The following is a 17,691-nucleotide window of genomic DNA, read 5'->3' on the forward strand; positions in this document are numbered from 1 at the left end:
TTTTCTTTTTCATGCAAGATTAGGATAAAACGCATTATTTCGATGGAATTTGTAATTAGTTAGCTCAAGATTAATTATTATTCAATACAAACATGACAAATATAAAGAGGAAGAAAGAAAATGAAAATTATTATTTAAAAATATTGATATGTTAACTCGTGTTAACTTGAATGTCAGAAACAAAACATTGTTTAAACTTGTTCTAATCTTATTAACCAGCACAAACAAACACATATACATAAGAGATTAGGTTAGACTTAACATAAATAAATATAGTATAAAAACTAAATGTCTAGTTTGATTAATTAGTTAAGGCTTTTTCCTTTTTATATACAAACAAGTTAATATGGTTCTAAAGCGTAAGCTTAACAAAATATAATATGCATATAAATTTTAATATATTTAAATAAATAACAAATCGCCGCATCTGGATTAATATGTTTTTTTAATTTAGGCTTAGTGTAATTAAACAGGTATTTTTAACAGTCTAAGCCTATAACTTTTTTATTAAATAAGAAAATTATGCCCTTAAATGAGTCAGGTTATATTTTATGTGGTTCATTCTCACTAATAAATATAGGATATTATTATACACTTATGTGTGTCCATTTATATTACGTAAATAAAAATAGTTATCGCAATAATTACCACAACTTTCAAAATGTTTTCTATTAATAAAAGTAATTTGTAAAACAGTTTTATGTTAGATGAAAAACTCTTATAATTTAAATTGAATCAAACTATTTTTATTTGATATTTTAACATAAGATTATCTGGTTTCTGGTTTTTAAACGTATACACCAACTAATTTATAAATAATAATTATATTCTATAAAAATAATATATTATGATAAAAATATGTTATTAGATCATATGTATGTATTATAATTCATGCATAAAATCATTATATTAAAACTAAAAGGATTCATTGATATAATTTAAATTTTAAAAGTACATTCGTTTAAGAAAGGTTTTTTACTTCCTGCACCTCCATATCCCCACAATTTTTTCGTGTACCACCTAAGTTTTCAAATTAACTATTTTATCTTCTATGAAAGTAAATTTCCAATTATATGTTTCGGAAAGTTTTTAAAATGAATTTTTCATAATATAATTTCAAAAATATACTCTTTTGGGAATGTCTACAATATCTTTCGAAACGAGTATTCTAAAATATCCCTGTGGTGTAATGATGAAGGGTGTTAGAGATTTTTTTTTTTCTGTTATTGTGGGCTGCTAGAAACAATTAATTAACTACACATTGGGTCAGACTAAATAAACATGGGTTGAATCGAACCAGCCGACCCAAGTTTATTAGGTGGGCCATGAAATTATTAATCCGTTTAACAAATTTACCTACAGTAATTATTATTATTATTATTATATATAGAATTAAATATGTTTTCGTAAAATTAGAATTAATCCTTATTTTATATATTTTAATGTTAAATTTTAAAAATAAATAAATATAGTTATTTTAATTTAATAATGTTAATTTTTTTTACTTGATAAATGGTATTATGTTATGAATTGATATTTGAATTGAAACTTGTTAGTGTAAAAACTTCGTCAATATGATACATCGATTGTTCAAAGACTTTCTTTCACAAAGTTTGATTATATTAATTATATCTATTTGTTTTATAGTTTAAAATATTAAAATTTGAAAAAAAAAATCAATTTTAAATAAAAATTTAGGAATTAAAGACGTATTTAATTTTTATATATATACTGGTAAAAATATATGTGTACGCATTTATTCACTTTTTTATGATTATAGAAAATAATAAAAATATTATTATATATACTTATATATTAAGGGACTCATTTTTTAAATAGTTTTTATTAATTTTACACTTTAACTAAGTGTTTATTTAAGTTTACTTGTTTTTTTTCGATTTGATCATTTTTTTTAAACTTATTCATTTCATTTAATTAAAAAATTTACCAATAAAATTAAAAATATTTTTATTATCATAAAAAAATGAACACGTATCCGCACAATGTATATATTTTTACTAGTAATTATATACCAAAAAAATATAAATATTTTTTACAATTTTATCTATACCTCTCTCTATATATATACATATAGATAGATACACATCTTTTTGTAAACACTTTTACTTTTTCTATCTGATTATTCAACAAATTTTTATTTCTTCATTTTATCTTTCAGTTTCACTCCTTACTTACTACTCTCATATATTTGTTCTTTTTTAAGATCTCTATGGCTTCTTTCTTTCTTTCTTTTTTTACATTTTATATTTTACTATTGTTAACTTTTGCGGACGGTTAAAAAACAGAAAAAAAGAGAACACGGTTGTAGTTTGTTATATTTTAATGATAAAAACTTTTACTAAAAATTATTTATACATACTTCCAAATTTGAATTAAAGTTTTTACTAAAAATTATTTTTATTTACTAAAAATTTGAATACTTTCTTACCTATTTTTTTACACTTATAATTTAGTTACTTATACTAATATAAAATTTTTAATCTACATTCTTTATTTTATGTGCTTATAATTTTAAAGCTCAAAAAAATTGTATTTTTTTCTAACAATTTCTATAATTATTCATTATTTTAAAATCTCATTTCAAAGTTTATGAATCAAATTAATTGAGTTTAAAAAATCATAATAACAAAATATTTAAAAATGTTTACACAAGAACACCACTTCCTCTAACACACACATACACCAGCTGTGAGACAAACTAGTCAGGAAAGGTAAATATCATTAATGATCAATTAATACGTTTAATGGTCATATTAAATGCGAATATACGCTATTTATGAGTGATTGAGAGGTCATATTGCACAAGAATATGGTATTAGTAGACAATTAACAAGTATATTAGCAAGTATTATTGGATTTATTGTCATAACAAATATGAATTAATGAGCTTGATTGTGATAAGCCCTATAAATATAGGTTTAAGGCCCAAGTAAAGACATTTTTTTCTATCCTAATAAAATAGAGACCTCTTTATGAAATATATCTAACTTTAGCGTCGCAGTGTCTTCTGCAGGTCAACAACTCATCAAAGTGGGTTGCATTCTCGGAGAGGATTGAAGATCAAAAGAGAGTAGAGCAAGAAAGAACGACCGACCATCGGACCAATTCAACCGAAACATTTTGGCGCCCACCGTGGGGCCGAGCGACATCCCCATGATTCCACAAGGAACCAGACGTGCGCTCGGTCTCGACATCGCTACTTCGAATCAATACCAGGTTTTGCAACAAGAGTAAAATATTCCGTAATAACTTCTAAAGACATGTCTTTTGTTTTGAGAACTTTCAGGAAGGTTCAGTCCTACCCACTTTCAACCTTGGCAGGTTCCGCTTTTCTTTATAATTTATAAATTATAATATATTTGTTTAACTCATATTTTCACGTTCAACCTTGAGAGGCTCCACTTTTGATTATAATTTATAGGCTTAAATGCTTAATTCGTCCTCATGTTAAGAGGTGAATTTCTATTTAGTACCCAATTTTAAAAATGAAGACATTGGGTCCCTATGTTATGAAAAGTGTATGAATAAGGTCATGTCCGTTAAGTTGACAGCAATGACATTGAGTCCATGCTGATGTGGTCGTACTTTTTCTCTTCTCTCTTCTGCTGTCCAGCTTTTTTTCTCTTTTGTTCAGTTTTTTTCTTTGATGATTTGTTGAACTTGTTATTTCTTTGTGGACCTTATTCATATACTTTTCATAACATAGGGACCCAATGTCTTCATTTTTAAAATCAGGTACTAAACAGAAATTCACCTCTTAACATGGGGACGAAGTAAGCATTTAAGCCTAATTTATAAATTATAATATATTTGTTTAACTCATATTTTTGTGAGTAAAAATATCCTGCACAGGAAGGTTCAGTCCTACGTTCAACCTTGACAAGACTTACGTGTCTACACTTTTGGTATGAATAAAGCCAGAAAATTTTCATCCAATCACAGGTTGCGGGGCGATGGCACAAAACCCAAGGAACGCTCTCCGAGAGCTCCTGGTCCTAAACCGAGCGGTGAAGAGTTTTCGTGAACTCTCACTCTCGTCCACAAAACCCAGGGAACGCTCTTCGAGAGCTTCTGGTCCTAAACCGAGCGGTGAAGAGTTTTCGTGAACTCTCACTCTCGTCCACAAAACCCAGGGAACGCTCTTCGAGAGCTTCTGGTCCTAAACCGAGCAGTGAAGAGTGTTTGTGAACTCTCACTCTCGTCCACAAAACTCAGGGAAGGCTCTCCGAGAGCTCCTGATCCTAAACCAGGTAGTCACAAGTACTCGGCCATTCGGTCTCAAACCACAGCACACCGCCCGGTGATTCAAAAGGGTAATCACTCTTTCCCGCCACTTTAAATTCGTTCGGCGTATTTAAACTCCTTCGTACCTGCAAACAGCTGCTCGGGGCCTTGAGGGACTTAATGTACTATATCTGGCAACTGACCGGCTGTCAGACAAACTAATCAGGAAAGGTAAATATCATTAATGACCATATTAAATGCGAATATACGCTATTTATGAGTGATTCACAAACCATATTGCACAAGAATATTGTATTAATGGACAATTAGCAGGTATATTAGCAAGTATTATTGGATTTATTGTCATATCAAATATGAATTAATGAGTTTGATTATCATAAGCCTTATAAATATAGGGTTAAGACCCAGACATACTTTTTTATCCTAAAAAAATATAGACCTCTTTATGAAACATATCTGACTTGAGAGTCGCAGTGTCTTCTGCAGGTCAACAACTCATCAAAGTGGATTGCATTCTCGGAGAGGATCAAAGATCAAAAGAGAGCAGAGCAAAGAAGAACGACCGATCCTCAGACCAATTCAACCGAAACATATATATAATTCATCGATAACACATTTAATTTATTAACGAAAAATCTATCAATAATGTATATTTAATTTATCAACATAAATATTTGTCGATAAATCCACCGGTAATATATATTTAATTTATTGGTAAAAAAATTGTTAATAAATCTTTCGATAATACAAATTTATTTTATCGATAGAAAAATTCGTCGATAAATTTATTACTAAAACATATTTAATTTACCGGCGTAAAAATTCGTAAATAAATTAATCAGTAATGTATGTTTATTTTATTGACATAAAAATTCGTTGATAAATTTGTTGGTAATGTATATTTAATTTACTAACAGAAAATTCATTAATAAATTTGTCAATAATGCATATTTAATTTATTGATGAAAAAATTCATCGATAAATAAGTCGGTAAAAAGAGAAGCAATTTTCTCGCCACTTTTTCTCTCTGTTTGTGACCTACAATATTCTTAATTGATAAATTTGTTTAGAACGTATATTATTCTAGAGTGGTAAAAAAGAAAGATTAGGGAAAGAAGATGAAACAGATCACGATATTTACCAATGGAGTTTTCTATCGATAATTACGGATAGATTTACTAACAGAAAAATTCATCAATAATTCCTTACTGAATAAAAATTTGTTGATAGAATTTTTAAAAAAAAAATTTATCGACGAATTTTTTATTGTCAATAATTTTATTTTATCAACATATTTTACACATGACAGAATTTTATTGTTAATAATATCAATTTTTTTTGTAATGAACTTAATTTGTTAAAGATATAAGTTTTAAAGACTATTTACTCTTCGTGGGACATGAGAATTTAATTTGACTTGTAGTGTGTTTAAATTAGTTAATTTAGTAGAGTAATATATTTTTATGGTAAATTTAAATTTTTTTTAGATAAAGTGAATTATTTAGATGAAGAAATTAAAAAAGGAAAATTTACATTTAAATTTTTTTGAGAAAATATTTCGAATAACTGAAACATATAATTTAATAAAAACATAGAATTTAAGATCTACTATAAAAATTGAAATTTCCACTTAGTCACTTTTTCTTTATACACATAAACATTAAAAAAGAATTAAATTATTAAATTGTATGTTTAAATTTGAATAACATTTTTTGTAAATGCTAATTCTAAAATACACATTTTTAAAATGAAATTTTATCTCAAAAGAGAAATTCAAATAATTTATCTAAATGAAATAAAATTAGAACATACTATTATTTTAATTGTTCTATGTAAACAAAATAGTAAAAAAGAAAGAATTTAATTACAAATAATTTAAATCATGCATCTTAATTTTTTGAAATTATTGAAAGTTTTCGTTTAAACACAATGTTAAATTATTTTATTAAATGAGTTGATTAAGTAAAATTTTAACATATAAAATATTATCAAATTTTCATCAAAATATTCAACAATTCAAATTCAGATGAATAATATTAATATTTAATTGTTACATGACATTAATGGAAGAATTGAACCCAGAATCTCTTACAATTTTTACCAACGTTATAGCTCCAGTGTCTATTAACATAACGTGATACAGTTATTTTCATATTTAAAAGGATTAAAAGCGATAATGTTTAGTTTTTATAGCAGCCGTTATAAGAATAGTGTTATTATTATTATTATTCAATCAATCTAAAAGCGATATTCACAAGTGTCAAAGTTTTGAACACTTGACTTATGTATGATCGTTGAATGGGTCAGACAGAAGTTGAAGTCAACTATATCGTTTTTCATCAAATATTTATTAATGTTTATCTTTGCATGCTTTTATTTTATTATTGTAAAAAATCACGTTCACAAATTTATATGCCAATGCCATTTTGTCATATATATATATATATATATATATATATATATATATATATATATATATATATATATATATATATATATATGTATGTAATTTGTTAATTACATTTTTCTTGTGTGTTCTTTATCCATTTTTTTTTAAAATTCTACACTATTATCTCTATAAAATTATTAGTCAAAATATGTTACTAATCAATAAACATAGTAATAAAATAAAATGACTTTTTTAATTTATTATTTCATGTTGGAAAACAAAAAACGAACAGAACAACTTATGTTACTCCGCATTAATGAATAAATATATTTTTCTTTTGCAAAATTAAAATACTAGTTAGAAATTTATAGAGACCAATCCACAACACTAACAATTAGTTACTTTCAGACACTAATGAAAAAATGAAATTCGTTAATCAGGGATGATACAATTAATAAAATAGACAATTAAAATTAAATCATGCATTTATGTAACAATTGAATGGAGTTAAATTATTGCTCATAGAATAAAAAAATTAACAATTTTGAAGATTCAAACAATGAATGGATATAATAATTATAGCAGTTGAATAGATACATAATATGAATAAAAATAATAATAAAGGCATAACAAATCTTAACAATTAATGAAAAGATAAAACTTATAATTATACAATATAATGTTTTTCCATAGAAATTATATACAAATACAACTACTTTGTTTAGCTATTTATATTTTGTTTCCAGATATAGACATTGTTGAATGACATAATGGGGTGTGCTATTACCCGACCAAACTGCAATTTGACAAATCTTCCATTTCTCTTTCTAGCTTTTTAAATATCACTTCATGCCATTGTCACTGTGATCCAACCAAATTCGGATTAGACTTAATCAAATACACTGTTGCATTTTTTATACATATCTCACTCGCAAGGGAATCATCAAATCTATAATTAAATAAAACCGTGTTCTCGAATCTATTATTCTCTTTAAGTTATGTTTCATTATATTATCTCTCTCTATCTCTATTTTAATTTTCAAACAAACGCTTAATAATTGTTTGTGATTCCTCTTCCATCCTTGTCAAATATAAATTTCATACAAAAAATCTCTCTTTGTTTTTTTTACTCATAAGCTGCGTCGTTTCTCCAAATTATTTTTTTTTCTTCCTTCAATTAATTAAAATGTTTGTTAATCTACAATGACTATACATATAAAAGTATTAGAATTCATTTAAATCATGTAAAATATTGAGAATTTGATCATTTTCTAAATTTAGTGGACCAAAAATGAGGATAAAATTTAGAGGAGAGGAATATATATAGTATAGTTTAACTTGTTTTTTTTTTTAAATACACGAATTTAGGCACAAGTAAAGCTTGAATTTTTTCAACAAAGATATTTTGTAAACAAGATAAGCAGAGACTAATTCTTTTGAAATGTAGAAATACTTTTAATTAAATTATGTTGAGTACAATGATGAAACAAAACCCTAATAACATATATTGACTACGAAGTGAAGCTTGATGGAAAAATGAAAGCTAAGAAGTTGTAATTTAATCTCACACGATTAAGCAGAAGGAGGCTGCTGACAAGTGCAAAAACCCTGTACAATGTTTTCACCAACCAAAACAAAGGAACCACCTACGACTACAACGCTAGCAAAACAAACAGTGATTTCAAAATTAAAAATCTAAAATAAGAGAGACGCGCCGCGTGGTGACGCTGAAGGAAGATTCAGCGGGTACGTTGCGGGGTGAGGCGCGTGAGGTAACCGGGCAAGGGGCTGGCGCGTGGCGACCTGAGAGGGATTTCGCTCAGCTGTTTCCCGTTTCCGTCGTAGTAAATAACGCCGGAGAAATCTAACGGCTCGCACTTGTCACCCATGAGAATCTCCTTCTGCCAAACGCCGCCGTTTCCCCACCCTCCGTTGTTCTCTTCCTCCGCGCTGCTTTGCTTGTTGTTACACTTCTTGTGGTTGTGAAAAAGCGCTTTGTTGCTTATGTTGCTGAGAAGCTTCTTAGGCATCGATTTCTGCGACTTAGGATCCATTTTCCAATCATCGTCCTTGTTCGGCTTCGACTTGCGCGCGCCGCGCTTCGTCAACAGCGCCAGGATCGCTGAGATGGTTACGATGAAGCCGTGGTTTTGGCGCTTCGGCAAGTCCGAGGTAGCAGCTTCCTCAACCATGGTGTTTTGTTTCTCTTAGACTCTTTGGTTGAGTTAGGATTGGTTGTGTTATATATAGGTGCATGAGTGGAAGTGGAATTGGAACCACGAGAGAGTCCACCATTGTTTGGGTTGACTCGCTCTCTGTTTTGTTATTCTTATTACATAAATTACTATTACTTAGGGGATTTTGTTAAACCCTACTCTTTTTATTAACATTTTTTTTTCTTTTCAACATTATAAATAAATAAATCATACTTACACTATGTTATTCATCAGGTTTTCAGAAAATTTTAAAATATTGTTTTTTCGGGTTTTGTATGAGAAAAGGTATATTAGATGTGTGAGAAATGGTAAATGTGATAAAAGAAGAAAAATGTAAATAAATATTTATGAATAATGATGTTAAAAGTAATTTTTGTAGATATATTAAAGAATAATGATAATGATAATATTTTAATATTATTTATATGTTATTTTGTGATTGGTTTATATTGTTGTTTATAATTATTATTATTGATCGTGAAGTAATTTTTGATTAATCCATAATAACACGTAAATAATATTAAAATATTGTTAAAAAATATTCTCATATTATCAGTATCCTATCTTAAAATACTGCATACATTGCATGTTGTGCATAGCATGATGCAGAATGCACGCCATTCTTCGGATTTCGTCTGCTAATTACTTGACAATGACATATGTGGTTTCTTATTAGCAGGTGTGGTTTTTTTTGGGTAAACAAAAATTGAGTTTGAAGGCGAATTTAAGAAGAAATTGATAAATGTTTGGACTTTTTTTTAAAGGAATAAATGTTTGGACTTTTTAGTTAGTTTTAATTTATTTTATTTTTTTATTGATGACCGATTTTTAGTTAATGAATAATTATTTAGTTTTTTAACCAAAACTAATTTGTTACCTTCCTTTGAAAAGTAAATAATAAATTACTCTTCCTTAATCAATAATTAATTTTTTTATGGTATTTTAAAGATAAGACTGTTTACGTAGCAAATTTTATAGTTTTTAATTTATTTGAACAATTACATATGTTTGCAACAATTACATAAAAAGAAATGATTCGCATTTGTTAAACATTTTGAAACATTTGTAAACATTTTTTTAGTAGAGATTATTAAACATTTTATGATTAAAACTTCTCAAGTATGAATCTTTTTATATGGTTGTTATCATTATATAAATAGTTTTATAATTTTCTCACATGTTGTAAATACATTGTATAATATATGATTAAATATTGCGATACAGATTTATCATTTTATAAATATAAATATATTTTAAATAAAATAAAATAAAAAGGAAAATAATATCAAATATATATACTTTATTCATATATATATATATATATATATATATATATATATATATATATATATATTAGTTTTTAAGTAACATTGAATATATAACATTATATTTAAATATAATAAATTATTTATTTATTTCTGTTTTCCATTTTCAATCAAACTATTTATTTTTTCTATAAAAGTTAAAAAATAAATTTTGACGGCTTTTTTATATTTTGGAATTATTTTAGTTATTTTTTTAATTATTCGATTTGGAACACTCTCACTAGTGCAATACCCAGAAATGACATCGGTTAGTTTCGTTTATACGCACCGATTTTACAACCGGTGCATATAGAGGCGAGGTAAAAAGAATACGTTTAATGCCTCGGTTCTAAACCGGGTCAAAAAAGGATCTATTTTTGCCTCGGTTATCTTTTGAACCGAGTTAGTATCTTAAAAAATTTAATAAAAAAAAATTTGAGAAAACTGTAGAACCATTTTCTGGGTCTTTTCCTCAATCCTTTAACACAGGAGCATGTCTCAATGAAGAATTCGAACTCAAGCATTTTCAGTTATAATTCCAAAACACAAACCAACTCCAAAAATCAGAATAAGATACATCACAGAGCAGATAAAACCACAAATCAGAGTATAGGATACATCAATGAACAGATAAATCCAGCATAACAAATGGAAAAAAATGAAAGAAAATCGCTGCCATCCTCGGCCCCCATTTCCCAGCATCCTTCCTTTTCCCCCATTTCCAGTACAAAGAACTCTCCTTTTCAATCGGTAGAACCCAACCTTCATCCTCATTGACGCTGCCATCCTCGGCCTTCGAAGCGGAGCCGGACGGTCCCACAACAGCTTCATCCACGGTGGTTAAGGGCTCGGAAGGGGGCTGGACCGGGTGCTAGGCTAGCGGCTCCACCACTGGCACGGGCCGTACCAGGCGGTCCACGAACAACACTAGATCTGAGATCGCGTCCGCTGGTGGAGTGAGATCGTGTCCGGTTGGTGGTGGGGTTGGGGTTGCGGGGTGGGAGGCGTGACGGGTTGGGGTTGCGGAGTGGGAGGCGTGACGGGTTGGGGTTGCGGGGTGGGATGCAGCCATGGCAAAGCAACAGAGAGAAGAAGAAGAGGAACTGTGAGAAGGAGATTTGAGCGAGAAAGAAGAAGAGGAAAAGTGAGAAGGGTACCTTGAAAGGAGATTTGAGCGGCGGAGCGGCGGAGTGAAGGAGATCGCGTGAGCGAGAGAGAAGAAGAGGAAGAGTGAAGGAGAGGAAGAGTGAAGGAGATCGTGTGAGCGAGAGAGAAGAAGAGGAAGAGTGAAGGAGATCGCGTGAGAGAAGAGGAAGAGTCTGAGCGTGAGAGAAGAGGAAGAGTCTGAGCGTGAGTGAGAGAGCAGAAGAGGAAGAGTTGTAATATGTATGAGTATATGCCTCGGTTAATATTTACCTGAGGTAAGAGAGGGATACTGACTCGGTTTTAAGATAACCGGTGCCTAAAGTTTTGAAAAATAATTAAAATTTAAAAAACATATACGGGCTATATGCCTCGGTTGGCGCGTAACAGATGTTGAAAATCTTTTTGGCTTCGGTTCTACTGATACCCGAGGCATATAAGTTGTCTAAAACTACGAAAATGCCACCGCGCTTTTATACGCTTCGGTTTCAGTAAAACCGAGGCATATACCGCGCGTTAAAAAGCTTCTTTTTTACTAGTGTCTATGCATAAGAACAATATCAGAATGAAAATAGATAAATAAAATTAAAAAAAAAATATAATTATTATATATTCAACAAAAGTATTATACTTTTCATATTTATATATTTTAAAATAGTAATTAATGAGTAATCTATCAACAGCATTTTAGTATATACGTATGGTAAATTCAATACTATGTAAATAAATAAAAATATCAATAATAAATTTAATTTATTATTAAAAAAATTTAATTATAATTTTTTTTGTTAATCATAATTTTTTAGAAAAATAAATTGTACATGTTAGTCTAAAAGTTTACTAAATCAAATGAAATTATAAAATGAAAATTAGTGATTGAACTTATAAACTTTAAAATAGAAAATTATTCAAATGATATTAAACTTATAAACTTTAAAATACAAAAAGATATTAAGAATATTATATTTAGTCAAATATTTTTTTCTTAAAGTTTTCGTCGTTTGAGTTGTGAACATAACTTAAGTGAAGAGGAATAGATAACTTAATTTCAGCATTATTTTAAGCGATATTTTCCTATTTCCAAAAACATGTTTGACTTTAAACAAATTATATTATAATTACATATACATACACAATTGAATTAAATTATTATTAATATTATTATAGACTCTTTTTTTATAATTACGAAATTAATTATGTGAAAATGAAAACAAATTAATTTGAGATTATGAAGCAATTTTCTCCTTAAAACTTGGATGAAACAAAGTGAAATCATTGAGAGGAAGAGAGATTTAATATTTATTCTCAACACGAGTGATATATTTCACTAAATATCGGTGTTATATCCAAACCTTAAATTTATGGAATTAGGATAGTTTTTTTTTTTTTACAAAAAATATAAATAAACAATAGTGAATGAACCTTCTTTAGGTTTTCACTGCTTAATATCTTAATTTACTAAATTTAAATGATTACTAAAGCTAAGATATATTTTTTCGTAATTATTTTACCAGATATCATAACTATAACCTAATTACAATGTCATCTCATGCATCTATTTTACTTATTTTCGTCGTTACTATATATATAATATGAATGGGACATACTTAAATTAATAAAGGTTAATATTTAATGTGTCATACTTAATTAATAAAAGAAATATACTACACTCTCCCATTTGATTTATTTAGGAACAATATTTGAAATGAGTAAATATGTGTTAATATTATATCAATTTGATTAATTAACATCAATATTTTTTGTAATTTAGTTAGATTGATAATCCCAGATGAAATGGTTAGTTGTTCTGACTTATATGACAATCAGTGTTATTACACTTTTTATATATGGGTTAATATAAGAAAATTTATATAATTTAGTTTAATTTTGAAAGTATTTAGTTTTAATCGTAATTCAATTAAATAAACCTAAAATTTTGGAGGTTAGAATAATGGCTCAAGCTTAAGCGTTTATATTATGTTTGTTGTACTTCATTTTCTTTAAATATTTTATGTAAGATTTTAATATATATATATATATATATATATATATATATATATATATATATATATATATATATATATATATATATATATATATATATATGGGGTTTGCTAACTTGTCTACGTCTATTTTTCAGTTGGTACATTTTAACAATGTGTATCGGGTCATTTTAACAATGTGTATCGGGTCGGGTTTTAGTAGACAAAAATATTCTAGTATATCATGGATTATAAGTTATAAGGTTAAGAGTATTTTAATAATTTTCATTCTCAAACTAAACAAAATAAAGAAACCCCCAAAGACTTGCTCACCTTCGTTGTTCCTCTCAATCCTTACTCTTTCATCTCTCTCACTCCAACATTTTCTTTGTCAACGCTAATCAGAAGCACTCATCTAACCCTAATCTACATTCCTCACTTATCCAATTTGTTTCTCTCTCATCTCCATACTTTTCCTCACTCACACACAACAACCCGCGACATCGCAATTTGTTGCTCTTGCTCTGTTAGTTCATTTGTTTTCCAATTTATTAAAACAAGCCCAAACTAAAAAAGCTGAGGCCCAATATTCTCTAGCCCAGAAACGTAAAATATCACTTTTCCTAGAAGCTTCTTTTGTCAGAAGGTAGGTGAGTATGAGAATGGATATGCAAGAGAGAAAAGAAAGAGCGAAAGCTCTCTAAGGAGATTCACAAGCGGAGGTGACAGCGAAGCTCGTTCCAATGGTTGTCAGACGGAAACGCAAGAGAATATTAAAGAGGAAGAGAAGAAAAGCTTGTACTTGGAGGTAAGTAAAAGAACGTTTCTTGTATTCAGTAATATATGAATATGCTGATGATTCAAATGCTTTTCTCTCCATCTAAACACAAAATGCTGGAATCCCTGTTTATATAGGGTTCCAGTGAATCAAAAAAATGGGTTAGTTACAACCCATAACAGAAACATAAAAACGTAACACTAAAAACCCTAAAACATTAAATGTTGCTCTTAGGAGCAATTACTACGAAACAAAAACATTAATACAGTTTAATAACAAAATAATTGATGATGTTGATGTTGATTTTTGATTAGAGATCTTTGTTATATATTTTCTCTTATGATTATTATTAAATTTCGTTTTTAAATTTTAGAATTTTGATGTGTTACAAATTCCCTCTCTGCAGACACACCATCATCAATAAACCAAGATCAAAATCAAACCAAGTCTAGCCAATTAAAAATTAAGTCAGAAGAATGTAATGATAAATAAAACATTTAATTTCACAAATCACATAAACAAATTGGATAAGTGAGGAATATAGATTAGGGTTAGGCGAGTGTTTCTGATTTTTTTTAATTGGGACTAGCATATGGATGACAGAGAAAATGTTGGAGTGAGAGAAATAAAAGAGAAAAGGTTGAGAGGAACGAGGGAAATGAGGGTTTGAGGGAGGTGAGCAAAGGGTTTGGGGGTTTCTTTTGTTTTTTTTTTTAATTTTGAGAATAAAAATTATTAAAATACTCTTAACCTAATAACTTAAAATCCATGATATATTAGGTATTTTTGTCTACTAAAACCGTGTACACATTACTAAAATGTACCAATTGAAAACAATAATAAGACACAATTCTTAAAATATTATTTACTGTATACACTTTTCATTTTAAAGTAAAATGAATATGTTAATCATTAACAAGAAGTTTGTTAGTGAATCTAAACTTAGACTATGTTTTGATTCAGTGCGCAAAGTTAAAACAAGTTGTTGAATCAACGGGAGGTGGAACTGACGCAGTGTGTTGACTTTAGATTTTTTATATTTATAATTGAAAGTTTTATATAAACTATTTATTTTTAATGATTTTTTTTTAAAATTATTTATTGAATACTCAAAAAATTTATATTTTTAATTAAGTTGTTATAGTTTAATTTTTTATATTAATTATGAAGTTGTTACCTTAATTATATTGTTCATTTCTTTTAATAAATAATTTTCTTTAAGTATTCAATAAATTTTTTTAGCGGGTATTCATCTAAATATATTTAATTTTATGATAAAATTAAATTTTAGTTATATATATATAATATTATATTAAGAGAATAAGTTAATTAGTCTATTAATACAAATTACAGATAAGAATTCATACTTAGTTCTGAGATTTATTTTCTTTTGAGAAAAGAAGATAAAAAAATGGAAGAATTTATTATGAATTAATATAATTTGATGGAAAGTAAAGAAATTGTAATATGATTTGGTAGGAGAGGATGATGAGTATTAGGTATTGATTGGTAGGTTACCTTCCAATTTGAAGGAATATCAGATGATGAGTTTTTGATTTGGTCAAAGAGAAGTGTGTTGCTGTCATGATCATGCATGGTTCAACTCTTGCCAAATCAATTACTAATAAATAATATTTAAATGAAGAAGAAAGTAAACCCTTTTGCTTACGCAATGGAGTCCGACCTACCCTTTTAATGATTCCAAAGGATCATTTGAATTCAACATCATGTCATAATCGTTCATCAACACCTCTCTTCTTCTTCACATCTTCTCTTCGTTATATACATACAACATGCTCAACCAATAATAGGATAAATCAATTACTATTGCGGCTCAAACATGTAATCATAATCACATTACTTTTTATAGTATTTTCGATTAATTACCATACTTTATCTAATCATATTTAATCTTCTGGCCTTTTCTATGGGTGAATATGAGAGATTAAGTAAGAATTAGTGTTGTTAAAATAAGTTAAAACTTATTAGTCAACTTGGCCTACAGTGAATTTGGATTGAGTTTGGTTGGGTTGGAAAAAAATGAAATGAGTTGATTTTGAGTTCAATTCACTAAAAACTCGACTCATTCAGATTGAATATGTGGTGAGCTGCGTTGGCTTGCCAACCATCTAATTTTGTTAAAGTTTGGAGTGCAGGGTAAAAGGGTTGAAGGTAGAGGGTGAAAAACCCAATTTTGTTTTTTGTACTTGTTTTTTATTATATTTAAAGTTTAAGATGATTTTAGACTGTATTTGTATCATATTATTGTTTTTTTTAATTATCTTTGAAATTTAACATAATTTTGGATTAAAAATTATTTAGATTTGAATTAGAAAAAAATTGTTATTTTTTTTTTAGAATTAAAAAGAAAAGTTGTCATTAAGTGTGTTAGTGAACCAACCCGTAATGAGTTAGACCATGTTCAAATTTGTTCAGTTTGCTAATAAATGAGTTGTGTTGGATTGACTCACTAGGTGGTCAATCCACGGTGAACTGGATCATATTATTTATAGTAACTAATAATCATAATAAAAAAAAAGTCTAACAATAATAATAATAACCACCAGGCTTTTCAGTGTGCTTTGTCCTCACTCGCACACTTTCTGGGAAAACTTCCCAGAAGGTCACCCATCCCAGAATTACTCCAGTGAGTTGTGTTGGATTGACTCACTAGGTGGTCAATCCACGGTGAACTGGATCAGATTATTTATAGTAACTAATAATCATAATAAAAAAAAGTCTAACAATAATAATAATAACCACCAGGCGTTCTTATGAGTCAGGCTACCGAAAAGCAAATGCATTTTGGTGATATGAGTAGCCAAATCAATCCCTTTAAGCTATCCTTCAACCGTATAGTCCCATACCTATACAGTCTCCAAATCCCTCTCATTCCGGTGTATGCTCGATTCGTCCATGTACCCCTTCCACCCGAAGCTGCCAGGAGCCGCTCCTTGTCTGTGCCCCCTGCACCATGCCTCTTGCACCGGCGTCACTCCCCGCCCTCGTCAGTGCCCGGATGTCACATGCCCACCAACTTCCGTCTGGTTCGTCCTCGAACCACACCGTATTGGGAGAGGCTAGGCTCTGATACCATTACTGTAACACCCCAAAAAAATTTTGCCCTTTTTAAAATTCAAGACTTGAAATATTACAATAATACAGTTACGGTAACACCCCGAACCTCAAGCTCAAATCCATACAAAAGTTTACAGCTCAGATAGAACAGTAAGGATAACATTGAAACCTTCTAATACACTCTTCCATCTCTTCCTGCACTTGCGCCAGACCACGCGACATCTCTTCATCTGCTCCCGTATAACAAAAACGTTATACGATCATCGCAAAAATGTGATTTCCAATACATGCACAAATAAGTAAGGGTGAGCTAACATGCAATATATCATTTAAAAAAGTATGCATAATTGTTTTGATAAAAACATCATGTAATAATTAGGATAGACATTCCCATACACCAACATACCAAACTTCTACTAGACACTCATACGGACGATACAATGATGAGCTACTGGACAAAACTATTCCCCAAACCTTCTAACCGGATACTATTTGGACGGACGCTATCTGTCGAACCCTATCTAAAGAATACTAT

General features: G+C 28.9%; 1 protein-coding gene across 1 annotated transcript; it reads right to left on the reverse strand.

The window, feature by feature from the left end:
* Positions 1-8,134: 8,134 nt before the first annotated feature.
* LOC108338996 (uncharacterized) lies at positions 8,135-8,887 on the reverse strand. The gene has a single exon (XM_017576114.2). The coding sequence runs from the start codon at positions 8,845-8,847 to the stop codon at positions 8,395-8,397; it is 453 nt and encodes a 150-aa protein (XP_017431603.1). The 5' UTR covers positions 8,848-8,887; the 3' UTR covers positions 8,135-8,394.
* Positions 8,888-17,691: the final 8,804 nt, after the last annotated feature.

This window comes from Vigna angularis, chromosome 1 (assembly GCF_016808095.1).
Source record: "Vigna angularis cultivar LongXiaoDou No.4 chromosome 1, ASM1680809v1, whole genome shotgun sequence".
Lineage (NCBI taxonomy): Eukaryota > Viridiplantae > Streptophyta > Magnoliopsida > Fabales > Fabaceae > Vigna > Vigna angularis.

Bases quoted from the DNA above. Each gene is read 5' to 3' on its own strand.
- LOC108338996 (XM_017576114.2), bottom strand. From the start codon at position 8,847: ATGGTTGAGGAAGCTGCTACCTCGGACTTGCCGAAGCGCCAAAACCAC.